The sequence below is a fragment of the Barbus barbus genome (assembly GCF_936440315.1).
Source record: "Barbus barbus genome assembly, chromosome: 38".
Lineage (NCBI taxonomy): Eukaryota > Metazoa > Chordata > Actinopteri > Cypriniformes > Cyprinidae > Barbus > Barbus barbus.
In genome coordinates, this window is record NC_136716.1 from 7,250,080 (window position 1) to 7,275,723 (window position 25,644).

At 38.4% G+C, this 25,644-nt stretch overlaps 1 protein-coding gene across 1 annotated transcript in view; it reads right to left on the reverse strand.

Moving 5' to 3' along the window:
• Positions 1 to 25,644, reverse strand: part of LOC306857462 (disintegrin and metalloproteinase domain-containing protein 9-like) — a 50,679-nt gene that overhangs the window by 4,997 nt on the left and 20,038 nt on the right. Inside the window, exons 9-19 of the mRNA XM_079397418.1 lie at positions 24,844 to 25,013; positions 22,780 to 22,870; positions 22,338 to 22,462; positions 21,163 to 21,334; positions 20,395 to 20,484; positions 19,093 to 19,288; positions 18,813 to 18,918; positions 18,396 to 18,579; positions 15,760 to 15,846; positions 15,453 to 15,558; positions 15,225 to 15,366 (exon numbers count right to left, since the gene is read on the reverse strand). Of these exons, the coding sequence (XP_079253544.1) occupies positions 15,225 to 15,366; positions 15,453 to 15,558; positions 15,760 to 15,846; positions 18,396 to 18,579; positions 18,813 to 18,918; positions 19,093 to 19,288; positions 20,395 to 20,484; positions 21,163 to 21,334; positions 22,338 to 22,462; positions 22,780 to 22,870; positions 24,844 to 25,013 (1,469 nt within the window). The remainder of the gene's footprint in view (positions 1 to 15,224; positions 15,367 to 15,452; positions 15,559 to 15,759; positions 15,847 to 18,395; positions 18,580 to 18,812; positions 18,919 to 19,092; positions 19,289 to 20,394; positions 20,485 to 21,162; positions 21,335 to 22,337; positions 22,463 to 22,779; positions 22,871 to 24,843; positions 25,014 to 25,644) is intronic.

Sequence of the window (25,644 nt, forward strand, 5' to 3'; positions counted from 1 at the left end):
TATATTTCGATTAAAATCAGAGTACGTCGCCTATGTTAATACAATTATGCTTGCTGCGATTATGAGCTTAATCGCATTATTTAAATCGAAGTATTGCGTTTAAACTTTACCTCATGTAAACGCAATACTTCGATCTAAATAATGTGATTAAGATCATAATCGCAGCAAGCATAATCATATTAACATAGGTGGCGTACGCCAATTTTAATAGAAATATACTGGCATGTAAACACGCTCTGACCAAAGTGCGCATGTGCTCGTGATGTACATGAATGACGGGACGCGCACCTGTAATAATACCAAAGTCCCTATAGTCTTTGATAATACGCAGATTAGAAATGATGGAGGGGAAGAAAGCATCGCATTTCTGGGGAAAACAACTCGCTGCCACCAGTCTCTGTTCCTTACCCTCATCCAGAAACGGCGAGAACGCGATGGCAGCGTATAGGCAAATTCCATCACATTTCTATGGCGCCGAAAAAATGTGGAATTTAGCCATACAAAATCATTATGCATTAGACGTAAATAAATTAAAACGGCAGCCAGTAAACACACCTGCTCTTTCTGAGTCCATCATTTGTGCTGTGCAGTGGGGTATGTGAATAATGGCAGTAAAAAGTCGTGGCCTAATGAATAGAGAGTCGGACTTGTAACTCAAAGGTCGCGGGTTCGAATTACAGGTCCGGCAGGGATTGTAGGTGGGGGGAGTGAATGTCCAGCGCTCTGTCCTCTCTCAATACCACTACTGAGGTGAGACCCTTGAGCAAGGCCCCGAACCCCCAACTGCTCCCCGGGCGCCGCAGCAAAAATGGCTGCACACTGCTCCGGGTGTGTGTGTTCACGGTATGTGTGTGTGTTTGTTCACTTCTCACTGCTGTGTGTGCACTTGGATGGGTTAAATGTAGAGCACAAATTCCAAGTATGGGTCACCATACTTGGCCACACGTCACGTCCTTTCCTTTCCTGAACATTCGCCAGAACACACCACAAAATCTCCAACCAGTTTTCGATTATTCGGATGTTTTGCTGAACATAGTAGTTGGCGGAGCTGCGGCACTCTTTAGATGCTTCAGGACACGCAGACGGGGGAAGCGAGCTGGCGTGCTCGTGAAGCTCAGACAGCGTGGATTTCGAATGCCATTGCCTAGCATCCATCTGGCTAATCTCTGCTCTCTATCTAACAAAATGGACGAACTCCTTCTGCTTTCCCGGTTAAACAAGGACTTTTCAAACTGCTGCCCTGTGTTTCACGGAAACCTGGCTAAATGAAGCCATCCCGGACAGCGCGATTCATCTTCCTAACGTCACGCTGATCAGAGCACATCGCGACACGGAATCAACGGGGAAATCGCGTGGCGGTGGGACATGCTTCTACATCAATGAAAGGTGGTGTACAGATGTAACAGTGTTAAAAATATGTACTGCTCAGATCTAGAAACACTTTTTATCAACTGTAAACCTTTCTACTTGCCGCGGGAGTTCTGCTCGTTCATTCTCGTGAGAGTCTACACTCCTCCGCAAGCGCACATGAGCTCAGCTTTACAGAAACTCGCTGATCAGATCACAGACACAGAACAACAACACCCGGACTCTGTTTTAATCATTCTAGGGCACTGCCAAAATACAGACAGCATGTTACATGTCCCACCAGAGACAGTAATATACTGGATCACTGTTACACAACAATAAAGGACGCATATCACTCTGTCTCACGGGCAGCTTTAGGACTCTCTGATCACTGTTTGGTTCATCTTATTCCGACCTACAGGCAGAAACTGAATTAAGGACTGTAAAGAGATGGACTAATGAGACCAAGCGGGTTTTACAAGCCTGTCTCAACCTTACTGATTGGAGTGTTTTTGAAGCTGCTGCAAATGATCTGGACGAGCTCACAGAGACTGTAACATTTTATATCAGTTTCTGTGAGGGTATGTGCATTCCTACCAAGTAGTGTTGTCACGATACTGGAATTTCTAACTTCGATAGGATACCTTGAAAAATATTGATATTCGATACCATTTTCGATACCACGGTGAAAAAAACTGCCACAATATTAAGGGGGTAATTTTTTTAATTTAAAGATAAATGTAACAAGTCGAGAACATGCGGTATATTTTACATGAACAAAAAAATGTCTTGAGGTACTGCATTTGTTGATTTATTTATCAATCTTTTTTTAATCTTAGTTAAATGTTAATTGAAACTAACGTTTACTAATACATGTACTAATTAAAATCCAAAGTTCTATTTGTTGATATTCTCATTTGCTTCATAACCAAAATATTTCCAGATATAGGGCCCTATGAAATCCGTTTTATTTTTTTCTACATTAAATTTTTTCCATTTTAATTTTTCTGGATTCTGTTTTTTTCCCGTTTGAATTTTTCTGGACTCTTTTTTTTTTTTCATGGTCAAATTAAATGCTATTAATCTAAAAGCATGTCTAATTCATTAAAATCATGAAAATTATACAATTTAACATTTAATTTATTAAAAGTGTAACAAAAATGATACGTTTAGGGCCGTATGAAATGTTTTATTTTTTTCTCACCTTATGTTTTATTGTTACCAAATTCTGTGTTTTAGCATGTCTATTATTTGAATGCATACAAACAATTTTTATTTATTCTTATAGTAGCCTTATGAAATGTGTTTTCCCCCTCAGAAATTCTGTGTTGTGTATTTAAATTTTACTGGATATCAGATGAAGGCATAAAACAATTTTAATTAATTTATATTTGAATTAATGAAAATCAAACATTTACATTTTTGGCAAATGAAGGGGATTTACTATTAAAATTAAAATATTTTGTGATTATTTATTTTAAAAAAATTAACAGTAGTAGTATTATGTACATTCTACTAAATAATAGTAATATAGCCTATTTCTGGCACACGGTCTTTAATAGGCTGTTAAACTGAACTTTTATTTTGACGGGTTGCCGTGAATACTTTTAAAGTTCTGTGTGTGTATAATATGACGCTAGTTTTACTCAAATTAAATGGTAAAATGCTCGTAAAGTGCCTTTCAGATCAGTTCTGGAGATATTGTTGATGAATTTATGTCCTCATTGAGACGGCAGACGCTGAAATCACCGCGAGCCAGGGCTTGACGCTTACCTATTCCCCAAGGAGCACATGTGCTCCTAAGTCAAAAAATTTAGGAGCGCATTAAAAACATTTAGGGGCGCAATGCAAATTTTTCTAATTAGGTGTTTTAGCTTAATAAGGGGATACAAAGAGACATTTACAAGCACCATTATTTCATTTATCAGAATACAGAAAGTACACAAGGTTTTTAAATAATTTTACTTCAGACACTATTTAATAGGCTAATTATGTAATTAGTTATAATCCTATTAAACTGTGTCGGTATAAAATTTTCACAATAATCATTGAAGCTTTTGTCACGGTATATGTTTTTGTTTTTAAATCACAATATATAATTTCTAAGTGAAAAAAAGTGTTGTCGTCCTAACAGGTTAAATAACTTTATTAAAGATAATTTACTAAAAGACTTTTATAAAAAATACATAAAAATATAAAGTAAACAAGTGTTTCAAGATTAGAGTGCAAAAGATTGTTCAAATGAACGAAAGAACAATAGGTAAGTAAGGTCCCATTTGTTAACATTAGTTGAAGCAGGTTAACATTAACTAAAAATGTGCAATAGCTAATTGTTGCAGTAGTTAATATTCTTTGTTAATGTTGATTTAATAAAAAAATACAACTATGTTAGTTAATGTTAGCTCCATTGAATTATATTAAGACAACTTTTGATTTTATAATGTATTATTAAAAGTTGAAATTAAGATAGCATTATTAATAAATGCAGTCATTGTTTTTTTCATGTTAACTAATGTAACTTGTGTTACTGAACAATAATAACGAATCAGTCGTTGATGTATAGATAGGCCCACTGTTCTCTATTATAGATCAGTGGATGGGCCATGTTTAGGTTAGAAAAAATGTTTGAAAATAAATAGCTCATTAAGTCTTTAAGTAAGAATTATTTGAGGCTATTGTGAAGATTAAAGCGAATATAAATATCTAAATGACTGAGTGTGAAACATTATTTACACAGTTTTAGGAAAATAGCGCAGCTGATTTGTTTACTGGGTTACCGGGCAGCGCCCTCTAGTGGCGAATGTGCGTCATTCAGCGCGTCTTCACTTTAACTCGCTCTGCTTTTCTTCTCATCTGTGCTCATTTAAATTAAACCGTTGCCTTTTTAAAGTTCTAAAGTAATCATATGAGGCTGCATCGCAATTTTTCCATAAATAAACAGAATAAATTAATACGTTTGTTATAGGCTACTGTATAAGTTAGGCTGTTTTGTATTTTGTTTTGTATTCGCACTTGCGCTCCTAAATACATTTTCCAGTTCGCACACATCTATTTTTAGTCGCAAATGCGAGTGAAATGCTCGCACTGTCGAGCCCTGCCGCGAGCGCCACATTAGTAAACACAACCGCACGTGCAGTACATTCACACAGAGACGCGCAGAACATACAGGATTCATATTTAAATTGACTTTTGCAGCTTAATATTTACAGATACTAGTCCATATCGCGATTTGATTTAAGTGTAATGACCTACTTTTGATTAATTCATCCAAACTTTGACAAATTCCGTGACATTCCGCGTTAAACTGTAAATTCCGTTTTTATGACTGGATTCCGCGATTCCGTGCGCGTCCTCTGCATCATGGAGATCATAGATCCCTACAGATAGCGCTCCTGCTGTGTTCTTTAACAACCAGAGCAGTCATCTTTCTATTCACTTCACTTTTGCTATTAACCAGAGCAAAGGTGACGAGTGCGGTCACGTGTGGTGCTTGTCCACGCGCCTTTGGAGAGAAGTGAAAGTGACAGCTCGGCTAGTATCGGTGTATCGATACTTCGGGAAATTAATATTGGTACCGTTCAGATATTTCAGTATCGATATTTATCGAAATATCGATATTTTTGACAACACTACTACCAAGACTCATCTAACTTACAACAACGCCAAACCATGGTTCACTGCAAAACTCAGACAGCTCCGTCAGGCCAAAGATGATGCATACAGGAATGGGGACAGAGTCTTGTATAAACAGGCCAAATACACACTGGAAAAGGAGATCAGAGTGGCAACGAGGACTTGTTCCGATAAGCTAAGGATCCAATTCTCTTCCAGTGACATGGCTTCGGTGTGGAAAGATCTGAAAGACATCACCAATAACAAGACACCATCCCCGAGCACTGTGGTGAATCAACAACTGGCAGACGATCTGAATGAGTTCTACTGCAGGTTTGAAAAAACACCATTCACACCTCCTGCAACACCCCTCTCCCCCAGACCTGCACTGCAGATAAGAGAAGATGACGTGCACCAGGTCTTCAAAAAGAACAAGAGATGGAAGGCACCAGGCCCAGACGGTGTGACACCAGCCTGTCTGAAATCCTGTGCTGACCAGCTGGCCCCCATCTTCACACAGATCTTCAACAGATCACTGGAGCTGTGTGAAGTCCCTTCATGCTTAAAACGCTCCATCATCATCCCCGTCCCAAAGAACCCCAAGATAACAGGACTTAACGACTACAGACCTGTGGTTCTAACATCTGTGGTCATGAAGTCATTTGAAAAACTGGTTTTGGCTTATCTGAAGGACATCCCTGGACCCTTACTGGACCCCCTGCAGTTTGCCTACAGAGCAAACAGGTCTGTGGATGATGCAGTCAACATGGGACTACATTACATACTGCAACACCTTGACAGACCAGGGACTTATATGAGGATCCTGTTTGTGGACTTCAGCTCGGCCTTTAACATCATCATTCCAAACCTCCTCCTGCCCAAACTAACTCAGCTCTCCGTCCCCACCTCTGTCTGTCAGTGGATCAACAGCTTCCTGATAGGCAGGCAGCAGCTAGTGAGGCTGGGAAAATTCACATCCAACACCCGCACCATCAGCACTGGAGCTTCTCAGGGCTGTGTTCTCTCCCCACTGCCCTTCTCTCTGTACACCAATGACTGCACATTTAAAGACCCCTCTGTCAAGCTCCTGAAGCTTGCAGACGACACGACACTGATCGGCCTCATCCAGGACGGTGACGAGTCTGATTACAGACAGGAGGTTAAGGAGCTGGCTGTCTGGTGCAGTCTTAACAACCTGGAGCTTAACATGCTCAAAACTGTGGAGATGACCGTGGACTTCAGGAGAAACCCCTCTGCACTCCCCCCCACTCACCATCATGAAAAGCACTGTAACAACAGTGGAGTCATTCAGATTCCTGGGCAGCTCCATCTCTCAGGACCTGAAGTGGGACATTCACATTGACTCTATTGTGAAAAAGGCCCAGCAGAGGTTGTACTTCCTTCGTCAGCTGAGGAAGTTCAACCTGCCACAGGAGCTGCTGAAACAGTTCTACTCTGTCATCACTGAATCCGTCCTCTGCACTTCATTAACTGTCTGGTTCAGCTCAGCTACCAAATCTGACCTCAGAAGACTACAGAGGGTAGCCCGGACTGCTGAGTGAATCATTGGTACAACCCTCCCCAGTTTCCAAGAACTGTACTCATCCAGAGTGAGCAAAAGGGCTGGTAAAATCACTCTGGACCCCTCACATCCAGCACACTCCCTCTTTGAACTGTTTCCGTCTGGTCAACGCTACAGAGCTCTGAGCACCAGAACGACGAGACACAGAAACAGTTTCTTCCCTCAGGCAATCCATCTCATGAACATTTGAACTCTTAACAATAAACATGAAACGCACTACACTATCATACTTTTTATTTTTAATTTAACACACATACTTATTACATTTCAAATTTGCACCTAACATACCTGTACATATTGAATTGTCTATTTTGTATATTGTGTTTGTGCTATTTCGCATATTGTCCATTTTGTATATTTGTACATTATTATTTTATTTTTATTTATTATTATTATTATTATTATTATTATTATCTGTGTCCTGTCCTGTCGCTGTCATTCTGTCGCACTGTGGAGCTACTGTCACTAAAACAATATCCTCGTATGTGCAAACATACCTGGCAATAAAGCTAATTCTGATTCTGATTCTGAAATTGCATGTAAACGGGAGTAAGAGCTTTGCTCTTGACATGTAAACATTATAACAAGATTAAGTCCTTACTCTGATTATTGGAAATAATCGCATTATTCGTGTGCATGTAAACGCAGTCATTGTTACATTGTTCAGTAAACTCAACTGTCACTTTGTGCTCAAACAATAACATTCAACAATTCACACAGTCCACAATAAGTACACATATCATGCTAAAAAAACAACCATTAAACATTGTATCTCTACAGCTTTTGCTGTTTAACCGTTAGCTTTTCTTTATAGTTATTACAAAACGTCATTGACAACCGATCCAAATTTAATAAAATGCATCAAAACTGATTCTGCAAAGTTCTGGGTAGTGAAATTGTACAAGGGAATCTGTAAGTGCTTCACTCAGACTCTGGAAAAGGGACTGGACCACTGTAACTAAAGGATTCCCCAGTTCAGGTTAAGTCAGCTGTTGAGTCGCTTTCCTGTGTCTAGTCAATCTTCTAAGGAATCTCATTTCAGTTTCTGCTTCAGTTTGGTCCATGCAACTTATGTCTTCACCTCTTTCTGAAGTAGCTTGTGCAGGACAAAGGATACTATTCACTTCTCTTTCAGGTATGTCAGATCTCTGTTCGACAGGCAAGTTATCCTCCGCAGGACAAGGTAGGTTCCTCTCCTCAGGGTCAGGTAAGTTTCTCTCTTGTGGATCAGGTAGGTTTCTCTCTCCAGGATCAGGTAAGGTCCTATCTTCAGGATCAGGAAAGTTTGGGTTACAACATTCTTCAGAAGAGATTTCAGGGAATCTTTAGCTACATCTGAAGAAGTTTGCTCAGCAGCAGTTGACACATTGAAAGGAACTGAATCTCTTCTCACTGGTAGGTATTGTCTGTACTCAAGATTTCCACTCTGAAGTTTCTGGGACCATCAAAATATCATCCCTCTAGATCAGATTGGGAATCATCCTCATCAGTTTCACCAGATCGATTGTTGTTTGGACATCGTCGAGTTCTTGGCCTTCTTGCTACCTTCATGATATCAGTTTCATTTTCCACCTGGGTCATAGGAAGGAAACCACATGGCAGCAATAGATCACGATGAAGGGTTCTCTGTGGGCCTTCTCCAGTTTCAGGTCTCACTACATGCACAGGAATACTTTCAGACTGTTTTAGGACGACATATACATTTGACTCCCACCGGTTAGCTAATTTGTGTTTGCCTCTGAGGCAGATGTTCCTAACCAAGACTCGATCTCCTTCCTTTAAGGTGAAATTCGCAACGTGCTTATCGAATCTTGATTCATGATCCGCTGTCTTCTTTGCACTTTCTGTTGCTGCTCTGTAACTGTCTTGAAGTTGAGACCTCAGGTTACGGACATACTGCAAGTGTGATTCTGGCTGATGATTGTCAGGCAAGCCAAAGGCTAGGTCGATGGGCAGTCTTTGTTGTCGCCCGAACATAAACTTATAAGGGGTAAAACCGGTCACTTAATTTTTGTACAATTATAAGCGTGTACTAATTTTGGTTGACAATCTCGCCATAGACTCTTCTTTTGATTCTCAAGGGTTCCAAGCATGTTAAGCAAATTCCTGTTGAAACGTTCAACAGGGTTCCCCCTTGGATGATATGGTGTGGTTCTTACTTTCTGTGTACCAATGAGCTCAGACAACTCTTTCATGATCCGGGTCCTTGATCACTATGGAGCTTCTCAAGGATGCCGTAATGGACAAAGAAGTGGTCCCGCAAGCACTTAGCTACCGTTCAAGCCTTTTGGTTTGGGTGGGGACAGCCACTGCATACTTAGTGAAGTGATCGGTGGTGACCAGAATATATTTTATATTGTTGGAACCTCGCTCCACTGAGAGGAAATCCATGCATATGAGCTTGAGTGGTCTAGTAGCTGTGATATTAACAAGTGGTGCAGCTTTCTCAGGCAAAGACTTACATCGTACACAGCGGTGACATGTTTTGATCTTGCTTTCCACATCGGCTTGCATCTTAGGCCAATAAAAATGTTTACGAACAAGGTCTAGGGTTCATTCTACACCCATATCATCATGTAGGCTTTTCAGCACTAAGGGTCTCAAGTTTTCAGGCATCACAAGTTGGTGGTAAGTCTGTGTACCTTCTTGTCACTTTCGATACAGGATACCATTCAGGATTTTGAGTTTATTCCACTCCCTTAATAGGAGACCTAACTCAGGGATTTCTTTTCGGAGGGATGGAGAAATTGTTTTCCCGGTTTCCATTTGTCTGAGCACTTCGTGGATGCAGGTGTCTACTCTTTGTTTTCTTCTTATCTCATCTGGTGCAAATGGAGCTATGACAGATAAACTACCAAGCTGATCCTCTTCTTCAAAGCTTTCAGGAAGAGCCTACGGATGGTGGGCAAGGGACACAACAAAAGTGGTTTTGGGCGACTCCTCCCCAGTAGGAATGCTGACCACTAGATGAACTAAGTGTTTATCGCAGAGGGATTTGACAGTGTTTTCATTCGTAGTCGCATGTTCGGATCCCAAATGCCTCTTTGTAAACTGCTGTGTTCTTTCCACTTCTTTTTGTGACAAAGCATCATCAGGTAATCTGCTGTGTGGCCTTCTAGACAGCCCATCTACATCCTGATTTAGTTTTCCAGCTCTGTATTGCAGTTGGAAGTCAAACGTTGATAGGGCAGCTAACCATCTGTAGCTTGTGGCATCAAGCACACACTCAAACTTTGACAACCCACGGCTTGCATAAGCAAAGACTCATTTTTGGCCTTGTTGCTCCTGGTAAAGAACAGCTCCGAGGCCTAAGGTACTTCCATCTGTATGCAAGATGTAGGGTAACTTGGGGTTAGCAAATCCAAGGATGAGAGCAGTTGTTAGTTTCTCAATCAGGGTATCAAATGCTGTCTGGCATGCAGGGGTCCATCGGTCACCGAAAAGGTCTTTGGGGTTGTGGTATCTCTCAGCTTTAACTGCAGTAAGTTCATTGAGAGGCTTCACAATCTTTAAATTTTTCCTTGATGAATCGGCGAGAGTACCCACAGAATCCCAGGAACGTTCTTAGCTCTTTCAAATTGTTTGGTTTTGGCCAAGTTTTTAAAGCTGCTATCTTCTCAGGATCTGTTTCACTGTTTCAGACACAATGTGGCCTAAGTACTTTACAGATGTCTGAAAGAACTTGCATTTTTCTGGCGAGAGCTTCAGACCATACTCTTTTAGTTGGTTGAGTACTCGTACCAGTCTCTCTTCATGCTGTTCCAATGTCGAGGAGAAAACGATGAGATCATCTAAGAAGACCAGGACTTGCTTCAAGTTCAGCTCTCCTAAACATCGCTCCATGAGCCTCTGGAATGTACTTGGGGCATTTGTTATCCCTTGCGGCATCCTATTGAACTCGAAGAATCCTAGTAGGCAAACAAAGGCAGTTTTGTGTTTGTCTGCTTCCTCCATTTCAATTTGATAAAAACCAGATTTGATATCCATCACTGAGAACCATTTGGATCCAGTCAGGGCTGAGAGGAATTATTCCAAATTAGGTAAGCCATATTAATCTTTTTCTGTTTAAAGATTAAGTTTTCTGTAGTCAATGCACAGTCTGACATCACCATTATTTTTCCTAACGTCTACAATCGGTGAAGAGAAAGGGGATTCAGATTCACGGATGATTTCTGCATCAAGAAGTTGTTGTAGATGGTTACGCACAGCTTCTGTATATTGAGGGTGTATAGGTCTCACTCTGTGCTTAAATGGAGTCTCATCACTGAGGTTTATACGATGTTTCATTTTATCAGTGCGTCCAAAGTCAAGTTCATGCTGTGCAAACACTTCTGACATGGAGTTAAATCTTTTAGTTATCTATTAGTTATTGTTGTGGTCTGGTTTTGTTTGGAAATCTGAATCTGGATGTTTGATGGACTGAACACGCTTGATGGCATGTATCTCTGTTATCACTGCTTTTGGAGGCAGAGTAATATCGTGGTCTGACTCATTCTTAATGTTAACTGGTATGCAGCGGGGTAGTTTATCTGGTAGACTTGCTATACTATCTGTTACCAGCATGCCACCTGGCAAGGGAGCTGATTTTGGTGACTCTACCATCACCCATTTTCCTGCATTGGGTGTTCTGTAATTCACTGTTCCTTTGAGGATTTGGGTCTGACCAGCTGTGATGGTTTCACACACACTGCTGTGTGGTCTCACTTCTCCCAAACTGGAATTAACAGACCATCTTTTGTCTTCATGATAACTTTACAACCATATGGTGATAAATCATGATCCTGGGGCACGACATCTGCATACTGTTCGTAAAGAGCGTTCAGAGTGTTGGTACCTATTAGAACTGATGACAGAGAGTGGAATGCATATTAGCCACAATCAGGGCTAATGTGGGTAATTCAATGTCCTTTCCTAATGAACTCTTTGGGAACTTGCTCATCGTCTCAACATACCCAATGTAAGGGACTTCTTGACCATTAGCTCCTTCTACTTCAAGTAAGTTGCTCAATGAATGGATAGGTAGATGGGACAGGTGTTCTCGATAAAAATAATTAGGAATTGTTGTCACTTGAGAGCCTGTATCTAATAGGCAGCTGCAAACTTTACCACTGACAATCACTTGTGCGGTGCATTAGCTCCAATCAATCCTTTTGGCAGGGTCACTGACTGTTTTCTGGAGGAATGCACGTAAGAGGAGCAACGCTTCTTCTTGGGACACTTTGCTTATGTCTCAGTTCTTGTTTGTCCCCCAACTGGAACTGGAACTAGTTTAAATGATCAGGCTAAGAGACACAGTTTTCGATGTCCCATGCAAACTGCTTTTTTTTTGGGAGGCACATATGCAAACTGTTGTAATTCCTACACCGTTCACCTGATTTGGATGTAAATACCCTCAAATTAAAGCTGACAGTCTGCAGTTACAGTTTCATTTGAAATCCATTGTGGTGTATAGAGCCAAAAATGTTAGAATTGTGTCGATGTCCCAATATTTATGGACCTGACTGTATATAGAAATTAAAACTTTTATTTAGCACACAAGTACTAATCACTAGTGATTATCATCAATTTGATTTCGCAGATACTATTTAAACTAAACTGATCTAGACAATGACATCTCTGAAATCAATAATGAAATGCCTTAACTGAAAATTTAATGTTTAATCTGTTTAGTTTTTATACATCCAATTTGTTTTTATACTATCCTCCAATTTGATACTGTTAAGAACTTTGACACAATCTGTATTGTTAAAAGCACTATATAAATAAAGGTGACTTGACTTGACAAGTGATGATAAATACATGTATCATGTTGCAAAAAAATGCTGTTCTTCTGAACGTTCTATTCATCAAAAAAAAATCTTAGCTCTTTTCAACATAATAATAATAATAATAATAATAATTATAATAAATGTTTTTTTGAGCAGCAAATCAGAATATTAGAATGATTTCTGAGGGATCATGTGACTGGAGTAATGATGTAAAAACTCAGCTTTGAAAGTCAGCTTTGATTGTTCCTAATAATCTGTTCAACTGCACTCACAAGTGAATCTCAAGTTATTTTGTGTGATAGCTAAATAGATTCTTAATAAACCACAAACAAAAAAAAACATTTAAATTTATTTTGCCCTCATATTCTTTCTTGTAACTCTTCCCTCTCAGTCACATACTTGACTAAATGGCTCACTATGAAGCTCATTAAGCAGCTCATTATGCGGGCCTTTGTCTTCTCAGATGTGAATGTGAAGGTTGACGCCTTCTCGCATAGACCCTTTTTACTCAAAAAGTGACTAAGAAAATTTTAATCAATATATTGTTTTCTGTGAGCAAGTAAACAAGATTATTTTCACATTATTTTGAAGCAAAAATTCTAGGCTACAAGATCCAGTTCTCAAAAGTCTTGTGAACAAATGTTCTGTATGTGTTTTATGGCCTTATTTCAGTGAATTCAAAATGTTTCTCAAAAACAAAATCAAGCACATAAATGCTGCTAACATATTATTGAAGCACAGTTTGTGCGGTTTATCTTTTCATGTGACAACACTGAAGAAATGACACTTTGCTACCACGTAAAGTAGTGAGTGTACAGCTTGTATGACAGTATACCACAAAAGTGAGTACACCCTTTAGTGAAAATGTCCAAATTGAGCCCAAGGTGTCAATATTTTTTGTGGCCACCATTATTTTCCAGCACTGCCTTAACCCTATTGGGCATGGAGTTCACCAGAGCTTCACAGGTTGCCACTGGAGTCCTCTTCCACGCCTCCATGACAACATCACAGAGCTGGTGGATGTTAGAGACCTTGTGCTCCTCCACCTTCTGTTTGAGGATGCCCCACAGATGCTCAATAGGGTTTAGGTCTGGAGACATGCTTGGCCAGTCCATCACCTTTACCCTCAGCTTTTTTAGCAAGGCAGTGGTCCTCTTGGAGGTGTATTTGGGGTCGTTATGTTGGAATACAGCCCCGAGGCAGTATGTCACAGTACATGTTGGCATTCATGGTTCCCTCAATGGACTGTAGCTTCCCAGTGCTGGCAGCACTCATGCAGCCCCAGACCATGGCACTCCCACCACCATGCTTGACTGTAGGCAAGACACACTTGTCTTTGTACTCCTCACCTGGTTGCTGCCACACATGCTTGACACCATCTGAACCAAATAAGTTTATCTTGGTCTCATCAGACCACAGGACATGGTTCCAGTAATCCATGTCCTTAGTCTGCTTGTCTTCAGCAAACTGTTTGTGGGTTTTCTTGTGCATCATCTTTAGAAGAGGCTTCCTTCTGGGACGACAGCCATGCAGACCAATTTGATGCAGTGTGCGGCGCATGGTCTGAGCACTGACAGGCTGACCCCCCACCCCTTCGACCTCTGCAGCACTCAAACGTCTATTTCCCAAACACAACCTCTGGATATGATGCTGAGCACGTGCACTCAACTTCTTTGGTCGACCATGGCGAGGCCTGTTCTGAGTGGAACCTGTCCTGTTAAACCGCTGTATGGTCTTGGCCACCGTGCTGCAGCTCAGTTTCCGGGTCTTGGCACTCTTCTTATAGCCTATGCCATCTTTATGTAGAGCAACAATTCTTTTTTTAAGATCCTCAGAGAGTTCTTTGCCATGAGGTGCCATGTTGAACTTCCAGTGACCAGTATGAGAGAGTGATAACACCAAATTTAACACACCTGCTCCCCATTCACACCGGAGACCTTGTAGCACTAACGAGTCACATGACACCGGGGAGAGAAAATGGCTAATTGGGCCCAATTTGGTCATTTTTTCTTCTACATTTTTTATATGTATTGTGTGGGGAATGTGGCCGTATCTGCATGATTATCATATGTATGGACGCACATCAGCGTGTTTATTACCGACTCTATGACGGCTATCATTGTGATTCAATGATCAGCTATTATTGATTATATGGCCCATCTGTATGATTATCATCTGTATGGACGCACATCAGCGTGCGATTACTGACTGTATGACCATGTCATGAATATGTATGATGACTAAAATAGTTTGTATAATTCTGCAATACTGCAATTCTGGTGGTTATTTTTCCTCAAACAGAGGGGCTGGGGGGGAATCTTGCAGGAATCTCATTTTTCATGGTATCTTCTTCAAATTTGAAATATAAACTTATGAGACACGTGGCTTTCAACCCATTACTTTTCTGGATTCCTCCAGGACTTATTTCGTGTATTTGTATATGAAATTAAAAAACATTCAGTGTGGAAAAACATTTTTCAAGGCACGTCAGTGTCTATAACTTTTTATCTTTTTGAGCATTATCAACTCTGGATGATGAATAGTAAAGCCTAGAGTGTCTTCTTACCAAAGATACCTAATTTGTTTGTGTAGCACACTTTGTGTGGGGGGGGGGGCGAAGGTTAACAGGTTAAATACACAAATAAACATTTAGGAAACACAATTCCTTCTGGATTCCAAATGGAATTTGAGAAATCAGAATACTGTTGTAAACAGAATCAGAGAAAAAACGATTAAAACATTTACGTGACTCAATACTTACAATATTCTGCTTAATTTCTGAATATTAATATGCATGTAAAGCAGTCACTGTTTACTAATGAAAGAAGCAATATTAAAACATTAAAGATTGAACATAATACACAAGTTCCAAGACTGAAATGCCATGAAAAGAAATATAATAATGATTGATTGACCTTTGGCTTTTGGAAGGACGGCGCTTTCTACAGTGGTTGAGACTGTCTCTTTTGAACACGTAGAGCAAAATGATTATTATGACCAGCAAAACTGGCACCACCAGAAGAAAGAAGATCAAGAGTCCATCTCTCAGGGAGTAATCTATGAGGAAAGAGTTTCAAAGGGATGATATAACCATTAAAAATCTTGTTTATTTAGAGACTGATACGGAATGAGTATGCTCTTACCGATCTGTGCAGGGCCGCTGTCGATACTTCCTCCTCTGCCAGCTCGGTCACAGTTGGGTGGAGCCCAGCCATTATTACAATGACAATGGAACTGATCATTACACAACTATGAGAAAACCACACCATTGAAAACCAGTTAGGGTTAATGGATTGGTTATTTAGTGAAAAGTGTTTTCTACATGGGGTTGAAAAGTAAGTGAGCCTGTAAAGTAAGTGGGCCTAAAAAGTAATAAGGATTGACCTGCACTGATGAATCATTCACATTAACACCAGAAACATGGATTTAAAAAAGTAATTAGTAACTTACTCCATTACTGCTGCAGTTTCTCTGTGAGTCACATATCTGACTCTGATCCAGAACTGAAGAATTCAAACACGTAAAGTCCAAACACGCCTGGAAGAGAGAAATACAGGACTCAACTGCTTGTTTAAAAGGTCATAGATGTGGAATATCAGAGACTGAATCTGACAAATTTGAGATGCGATCAGACCATTGAAACATTAGGAGCTGGAATTCCTAAGGAAACAGGATGTTGTAAATCAGATTCCTAGCTCCAACTAGTCTGAAGCAAGCCTCTTTCACAAAACAGCTTGCAACATTGAAACAAAAGAACACTTATTGACAATTCCAATTCAGGAAAAAGACTGTCAAATTTGGGGCAAGTAATCAAGACTGATGGTCAAAAAGATTGCCATCACATGTAAACCTGTGATAGAAAATCACGAGCTACAGACTCTCTTGGGAAGGTCTCCACACACAGAAGACAAAGAACCAGACTGAAAGACCTTCGTTCACAGAGACAATCTGTTCATATGCACTAAAATCATCTTAAAAGGACCTATGAGTTATTTCTCTGCATAGAAATAACCTATATTATGTTTGTAACCCACACATAAGATTATCATGTTTTAATCAAATATTATGTATGTTTTTTTTATCACTATTGAATAGCTGAAGGATTCAGATGCGTGTTTGGTATGTATGGGTGTGAAAAATCATGCTTTAAATGTTTCTTCCAATCGATTCTTTGTCAAATGTATCATATTCTGGTTATAGAAATCACATCCAAAATTATACTTTGCAAGAGTGTGTAAAATTCAGACCATGTGGCTGATAACATGCTGATTTATGATGTAAGGAACACCCCTAGCTAAGATAATAGCCTATCTAATTGGTCAAGACACCAGAGGGGATGTGTCCAGAAGCCGAGCTTAAAAACTCAGGACACCATCTCTTACTCTCTTCTCTCTCCTTTATGCTTCTCTTTTGCCACCGCGTTTTGACGCTGCTCTTTGAGTGTGCTCTGGCCCATGTGCCAGCTGCTACCATAATGAGAAGAAAACCAACCTAGTCTCGTTACATCCTTTTATTCTTTTACTTTAGTTTCTTTTCTTTCCGTGGAGTTTCGTGTTCTAATGTAAGTTTGCTGCAAAGTCCAGCTCTGACTGCACTCGCTTCAAACTTCAACCAGACCAACTCCACATCCTCAGCCAACGCCCAAGACGTCACTTCACGACTACTGAACTCTCAACCAATCAGACACTTCGGGGAACACCCGTCTGCAACAACGACGACAAAAGGGATTCCCTTAGCAAAGCAAGCAAGTAACACCTCCAGGTTCTAACTGAATCAGGTGCAGTTAATATTAATTTTAGCCTCATTGAGAAACTCAAAGCGAGGGTTAAATAAGTGATTGATGGCTGTTAAGGTCTATGCAATTGAACATATTGCTATAAACTTGGGATATCACATTTCCATTTTCTTAAACTCATCCTTTCCTCTCTTTCTCTCTTATTTATATTGAAAAGAGAAGTATCTTTGTGTTTTGTGCTCACAAGTTAATGTCTTAAACTGTCGATCTTGTTACTGTGCTATTTAATAGTGTTTTCACTATATTTTGGATTTTAATAACCAGAGCAGAGTTTGGTCTACGGCTCGTTCAGTGAATCGCCGTAACAGTGAGTCTGTTAAAATCCCAATAAAATCATAAATGATTCCCTGAGCTTGATTGTGGTAAATCAAACTATTTCTTTAAATTACATATAAATATTGTGTTTTTTTTTTGTTTTTTTATTACATTACATAGATTATTTTAAAATGAGAGTATCAAACTCCAAATGGTATGGCCATGTTGGTTCAAGAGTCCATTTAAAATTACAAATCTGTACTGAAGTCATTCAAACTAATTGTCTGTTAACTCTCTTTTAAAGTAATTTATAGGAGTCTAACAGTACACGTATTCATACCGTAAATTCTTTCGGTTCGGTACGCATGTGAATCGAACAAATCGCTCCCTTTATTCAGGAAATTTAGACAATAAATGCCGTTTTGATGCTCTTTGATGCGGCGCATAAGATTCGCTGCTTGCTAAAGATCCTTGCACACTGAGTCCGAAATTTTCATATGCATTTGTTTTTAGGTTTTTTTTTTTTTCGTATTCGTCATCCTTTCCTATCAAAATGCTTGCTACGGATGCGAAAACATAGAAAATTTAACCTGATCAGAATTTATATTTTTCTTTCTGAAGTTTCGGAAGCAGTGTGTAAACGTGATCGACACAACGTGAGGTCGTATATATTTTTTAACATGCGAAAATGTTGGCCAAGAATTTCGGACTCGTTGTGCAATGACCTTAATGCCTCAAGCTAAGCTAGATTTTATCCCTAAGAAAATTCATTATAATTGAATTTATTTAAAGAAAGAGCAATTTGTTTAGTAAACCATTGTTAAATTAAAAAAAGCAAGTTGTTTAGTTTTTTCCTCCTGTTGTACCGAAACCATACCAAACCGTGACGTCAAAACTGAGGTACGTACATCCGTTACATCCTTAGTAATTTATGATTAAAATATGTCTGAAATGTTCCAATACAGGTAAGATACCAAAACTTTAAGGCGACACAATAAGCCTACAAAACGAATGTCTTAATTTTCTCCATTCTAACCTTTCCAGGAGCGCAGACTGAGCCAGTTTTGACATAGGCTGGATCGGGCACATCTGGGCCCATGCTGAAGTCAGCATTCATGCAGGTGATTGTTTCTCCCTCTATTTTTACTACGCTCACCGTCGCTCCTGCTGGTGGGTGGTTGCTGTCGAATACGCACTGGACTTTTCCACACATAGCATTTCTGTAAATACAGCAAGTGTAAATTCACTCAGCTCATTCACTCGACAAAAAACAAAGCAACTTTTAAAACACATCTGATTTTACAAGAACATGTGCTGCGGGTGTCCCAAGTTCGAGTCCCGGCTCATCCCCCAGAGATAGGGGGAGCCGTGATTCGAACTCGGGCCTATGGAAATTTTTTAATAATGTAAAACATGCATGCTTTGACTGATGAAAACGAAATTAGGTACTCACTGGACTTCACAAGGTTTCGAATTAGACCCAGAGTATCCACAGTTCCCAAACGCATTGCCAAGAGTATTAACATAACTAAAGCACTTATCATCTGCTTTAGTTGCCTCTGAAATGCCAGAGATACGGTAAAAAAAACAAAAAACACATGAACATACAAAACAAGCTTTGTATAAAATTTGAAACCACAGTATGTAATTTAAAGGTTGACCGCTTTCTAACAGACAGAAAGTGACATATGATCACCCAATATAAAGAGATAAAAAATGAGAACAATAAGTACCTGAGCCAAAAAGCTGTTTGCACTGGTAGTCAAATGTCTGGCAACGTCCCTCAAAGCAGAAGGCTGCATTATTTGCACAAGGGAGGCCATCCATCATGTAGAAATCTGCCGGACAGAATGGAGATGTTCCACCGCAGTACTCTGGCAGATCACACTGGTTGATGGACGGTCTGCAGGGTGTGCCGGCCACATTGATCTGCTCACAATAAACCAATTTTACACTGTTATAAAGATCTTATTTCACTTTTAGTCATTGGTCATTTACACATACACTAATATTAATCCAGTTTTGCTTCTTATATTAATGTACCTTATTTAAGGATGCCAGGATGTTTATACTGGACAATAAGACAATAAGTAAATGATTTTTTTGCAGTCCAAGGAAATTAATAGAGGCCAAATAAATTGCTTAATATTTGTTTCCTCCATTCAGGGTTAAAGAAATATTTCCCCTAAAAATGGAAATGTAGAGTTTGTTTCTTCATCACAAACACATTTGGAGAAATTTAGTATTACAACACTTGCTCAACAAAGGCTCCTCTGCAGTGAATGGGTGCCGTCAGAATGAGAGTTCAAACTGCTGATAAAAACATCACAATAATCAACAAGTAGTCTACATGTCTCCAGTCCATCAATTAACATCTTGTGAAGCAAAAACCTGTGCGTCTGTAATAAATTCATTAAGATATTTTAAACTTGACACACAATTAATTCTGGCTAAAATACAAATCCTCTATGCATAATATTGCTTCCTCCAGTGAAAAAGCTGTCTGGTACGAACCAGGAGAGAATTATATACAGACCAAGCACTGTTTACATAAGTATATAGTTTAAAACAGTTCTAAACAAGTATGTTGATGCATTTTAATGTGAGAGGACAACAGGGGGCGTATTATATGACCATATGACATTATATGACCAGAAGCAACGGTTTAAAGTTAAAATGTTAACTGATGGACTGGAGTTGTGTGGATTACTTGTGGATTATTGTGATTTTTTTTATCAGCTGTTTGGACTCTCATTCTGACGGCACCCATTCATTGCAGAGGATCCGTTGGTGAACAAGTGATGTAATGCTACATGTCTCCAAATCTGTTCCGATTAAGAAACGTCTACATCTTGTATGGCCAGAGGGTGAGGAAATTCTCAGCAAATTTTCATTTTTGGGTGAACTATTCCTTTAAAGTTTGGCTTAATCTATAGTAATTAGAATTTTCATGATAGAAAACAGTAGAATACTTCATATATTCTCATTTAAATAGCTAGATCAATGTGAATATGTGTGATGAGGATGAGTCTGACCTGACAGTTTTCACAGCAGCTTCCTGTGGCACAGGCCGAGCCCCCAGTGAGGGTGCATGTAGCGGCATCACAACACTTATTAGTGCACTCCTGCAGCACAACAGCAACACCGCATTCAGTACAACAATACTAAAAAGCTCTGGACTGCAATACAGTAAATCTATTTAATTTTTAAAAAATTTAAGGATTTAATGTCTTTGTCTTTCCTTAAGGTTTTAAATGATCACAGAACATTCAAAAATTGAATACACAGGACAACTAGTTAGGTCAGATTAATAAAACATAACACATTTAACTTGTGTATTTCCTGCAGGATCATTATATTCATCAGAATTTAATATCATGTCCAAGTGAAGCAAATTATTCAATTTTGATTATTATGAAAATACTTTTTTTAATAATATGCACAAGTAGAAATTAAATAACACCCATTTGGGTTTCAGGTTAACTAAAGTAATTAATGGGGGATGACTGAGCCTTTAACACATGCAATAGTTGTATGAATGGTTGTGTTGAGCACTAAAAAAAACAGACATACAAGACCTGTGTGTCTACAACTTTATAAACTCATACTGGGGGAAAAAAAACTGGAAAAAACATTGGAAATATAATTCATTGCAGCTCACAATATTTCTATGGAAATAAAAAAAGTTAAATGGAGTTTGTACAATTTTAAATGAGTTTAAATGAGATGCTTCTATTGAGACTCAAGCTTTGACTGTGTACTGTTAAACAGGAAATTACAATTTCTTGAATTTTGAAACATACCTTTGGTGTGCCACAGTCGCACTCCTCTCCACTCTCTAGAATGCCGTTCCCACACCTGTGCACCGAGATGACATCGTTTTGAGATGGTGGGTTCCTCAAACACGCCCCTCCACCTCTCTGAATCAACCTCTCGAAGTCTTTCACACTGCAGTCACTGAATTTAGTCGCTCCTCTGCATTCACACCCAAACACAACATCACACACATCAAGCACAGCAAGACACTTTTCATACAAGTCTCCTGTTTTCTCTAATTGAGATCAACATGAAATGCTCTACAGCCATTTTACTTTCATAATCATATGTATTTGAGTCCAACAGGATATAAAAAAAAAAAAAGTAACGATTTTTGTTGAAAACTAATTTGTCACACTTTAGTTAGTTAGGGACCTGTTATTACTATTACTATAACTTTTGCCTCAAAAAACTCCTAATTTGCTGCTTTTAATGCTCCTAATTAGCTGCTTATTAATAGTAAGGTTGTTGTTACGTATGGGGTAGGAATAAGGTATCTAAAATACGGTCATGCAGAATAAGGCATTAATATGTGCTTTTAAGTACTAATAAACAGCCAAAATGCTAGAAATATGCTTGCTAATAAGTAGCTAGCTAATAGTAAGAATTGGTCCCTAAACCAAAGTGATACCCAAATTGAGAGATTACAAAGGCAAAAAATATTTTTAATGATGACCTTGGATGAATTGAGCACAATAAGACCAGAAATGTGTAATTAGTACTGCAAATTAAGTCAAGTCAAGTCCTATTTGTTTTATTGTTTGTTATTATTGATTATTATTTGGGAAAACAACATCAAATCAATAAAAAGTCAAATGCATAGTTGCAAAAATCAGTTTTAAATCAGAAAATGTTTTGCATATTAAGGAAGGGCAATAGTATTTTATTCATGATGCCTTTTAACAAATGTAATAGTTTAATAAGTATAGAAAAACTTAAAACTTAACTATTCTATGTTCTATTAACTATTAACTTAAAATAAAATAAAACAATTCAGTAAACAATACCGTTCGGTCATCATGTCGTTCTAAATTTAAAAAATCATACAGGCTTGGGACAACGTGAGGGTAAGCAAATGATGACAGAAGTTAAATTATGTTTTAAATAATGTTTACAGTAGTTGCACTAATGAAGAATTTATGAAACAACAGCAGCCACTGACCCGGCAGTGGGTGCCATGATGCATCTCCCACAGTTACAGCCAGCGATGTCATGACTCATGCCCAGGTTATGGCCCAACTCGTGAGCAATCACCGTAGAGAACGACTGCAGAATGTTATTACTAAACTATGATGATATAACAGTGAAAATCAAAAAAGAACATGACATTAGAATTCATTTCTTGCATCTGTTATACGCATCTAAATGTATTTGCAGCAGCACAGACATTTAAAACAATTAAATTGGACACATTTTAACATAATACATTTTTGCTTGTCTTCCCTCAGACAACCAGTTCACAAAAAAATTCATGCAGGTTTTAGATTACTTCTTTCTGAAAACAATCAGCCCTGAGGCCTTAAGAATACTTTAGAGCATTCTAATGTAGTCAAGTTTTATTAGTATTATAGACAAAATGACTGATGCATTAAAAATGTTCTAACCACATTGATTCCTCCGCCGCTGTTCGCAGAGCACACGCTCCCTACGAAGGCCATGCCGAGCACACCTCCAGGGTACGCTCCCGAACGGCCTCTTTAAGAAACAGAGACACAGATCACGTTACTCAGAACAAACACAGGTCTGATATCAATGACATCTGGTGTGATCTCTGAGGACCAAGACTAAATCAATTAAATAGGAAGGACTACATTCTCAAACTGTACTTTGGAGATTTTAGAAAGTGAGGAATTTTGCTAAAGGCCCATTACATCAAGCAGATAACTGAAGATAAAGATAAATAAAATAATTCTAATCCTAAAAGAACAGCACCACACTACAACTATAACAATCATAGCACTCGTATAGTGTTGTCTATTTCCTGTCACCTCTTCCCTGATCATTCTCACCCTGGCTTCATCCAAAATCATATACTCTGAATAAGTACTTCTTTTGCATTACTGAAGTACTTACTTTGTAAGTTACAAAAGTATGTTCTATTATAGTATGCATGTGTGTAGTATGAATGTAATCTGGATTTACAACATTTATTATGTTGTCATGCAATCTAGCAGTGTCAGTTGGGTTGCTACACTGCCATTTACAAAACCTCTCCTGTGGCTTCATGATAAACAATGCAGAACCTCACTGTAAGTAATAAGTCATTTGGGTACTTTTCACCTACTTTATGAATACTATGAATTCAGACATACTACTGTTTTCTTTTACTGTTTTATAGTAGGGTGGCGTGCATATTCACATAGGGCCTGTCCCAATACCCATATTTTCAATCTTTGTCATTGACCACTTGTCTACTTGCATGATGTATTTCCTGTGTTTCCTAGTGTTGAAGTGGATGTAAGGGCTGCAAAAGTGTGTAGAACTTTCAATTACCCAAAGGTACACATTTGCGAGTAAAGTTTTTTTATTTACACATTTTGATTCATTACTTTGCATAAACTTCTGGTGACCATTAAGTGATAAATAAGCAGTTGCAAGTGTTTTACAAAAAAAAAAACACATACTCATCTCTTTACCATTACAATGTGTTTTACTTCCAAATGATATGTTATGTAATATCTTATTAATTTAACTTAAATCAATTAAACTAAACTAATAAACATAAACGAAAAGGTTTTCTTGAGATTTTGAGGAACCTGAGTTCCTAAACATGATGAATGCCAGGGATATGCTTAGCCCAGAATACCATATTATATCATATTATAGACAGTGTGGATTTAGTGTTCATTAAGAGCACTGAGGTTTGGGATTTTCCCAACCTGGGACAGTCTTGTGCTCTTTCTTCCTGTTGCACAAACGCTCTCAAGTAGCCAAGACCGCAAGTGGGACAAGCCTAAAAATTGAGCTGCCGGATCAATGAATTTGTTAAGTGAAATCAATCAAGGAATCAGAAACAAGAACTAGACAACACTACAAACTAAAGATTAAGAACCAGATTTACTAAACAAGGTAAATTAGCAAGAGATCGCAGTCCCATAAAAGCGTAGATGGGATTGGAACACAGATGTACTAAACTCATGTCCATAATGACCAACACAGTCTACCAAGAAGCACAAATCAGCAACTATCCCAGCCATGTCAACTGCATAATGTATCAAGACATGCTTTTTGAGATATGACATAATAGCACAAAGTAAACTGACTACCGCAAACCGTAGTACATTTTGCAGTCTAAAAGGAAAACGGCTAGTAAATCTGTCTACATTTTTGTTTCACTGTATGTATATTTGGCTGCATGTATTTGATTACATTTATTACTTTCATCAGTACTTTGGTACTTACTGTGGTTTCTGAAAGTGCTCAAAAAAAAAAAAACTGAGTTGAGTTAAATCTGGCCCTCAATGACAAAATAGTGCGGTGAGCTAACTGGGCCGGACGGGACCACACTGGGCCAACCAATGGAGTGAGTTTGGAGTGGGATTTCCTTTTTTTTTTTTTTTTTACTAATGGTAGATCTACAGGAAACAATCATTGCTCAAGAGTGAACAAATATTTTATTGAACTATTTATTGAAAAACCAAAGCAACAGGATATGATGCAGTACTTACACAATAAGCTGTCCCACGTCATGCCTAAGAATAGGTAACAGTTCGTTTTTTCTCCACTGCACAAACCTGCCCAACACTTCCCCAGGGTTGCCATCTACAATGAAGGGGTTCTCCTTGTCAAAAATCGTCAAGCCAATCAGTGCTATCCGGATATTCAGCTCTTTGTAGTACTGGAGTGAACACAAAAATAGCCACAAATATTTCATTACATCAGTCTATAAACATCAGTCATGATAAGAACTACCCTCCCTTGTGAAAAAGTGTGCGCTTAATTGCCGTAAAAGTGCACTTTTTGTGTACTTCAATTATTAAAAGTATACTTTTTAAAAAGTGCACTTGCAGATAATATAATCTAAATTAAAGGCTACACTTAAAGAGAGTACACTTTAATGACAATAGGTCTTAACATACTTAAGTGCACTTTTTAAAAATGCACTTTATAATAATGTATAATTATTACTTATACATTTTACATAATTATGATTTTATTGTGTTTTAAATAAGTACACTTATTTTGATATATTTATCAATATACTAAAGCACATGTAAAATAATTTATTTTAATTTCAACTTAAGTGTGTTCTTCAAAATTACATTTGTTAATGTATTTTAAGTGTATTTAGTCTATAATAAATACAATGTGCATTAATGCACTTGAAATGTATGTTTCTTCTAAACTTAAATACACTTTCTTATACAGTATACTCCAATAAAACGTATTGTTGAAATTTTCATCACCAGCTCTTGTGCTATGAACTCTATGAAGTTTAATTTTCAACATAACATTTGATACAGTGTAAT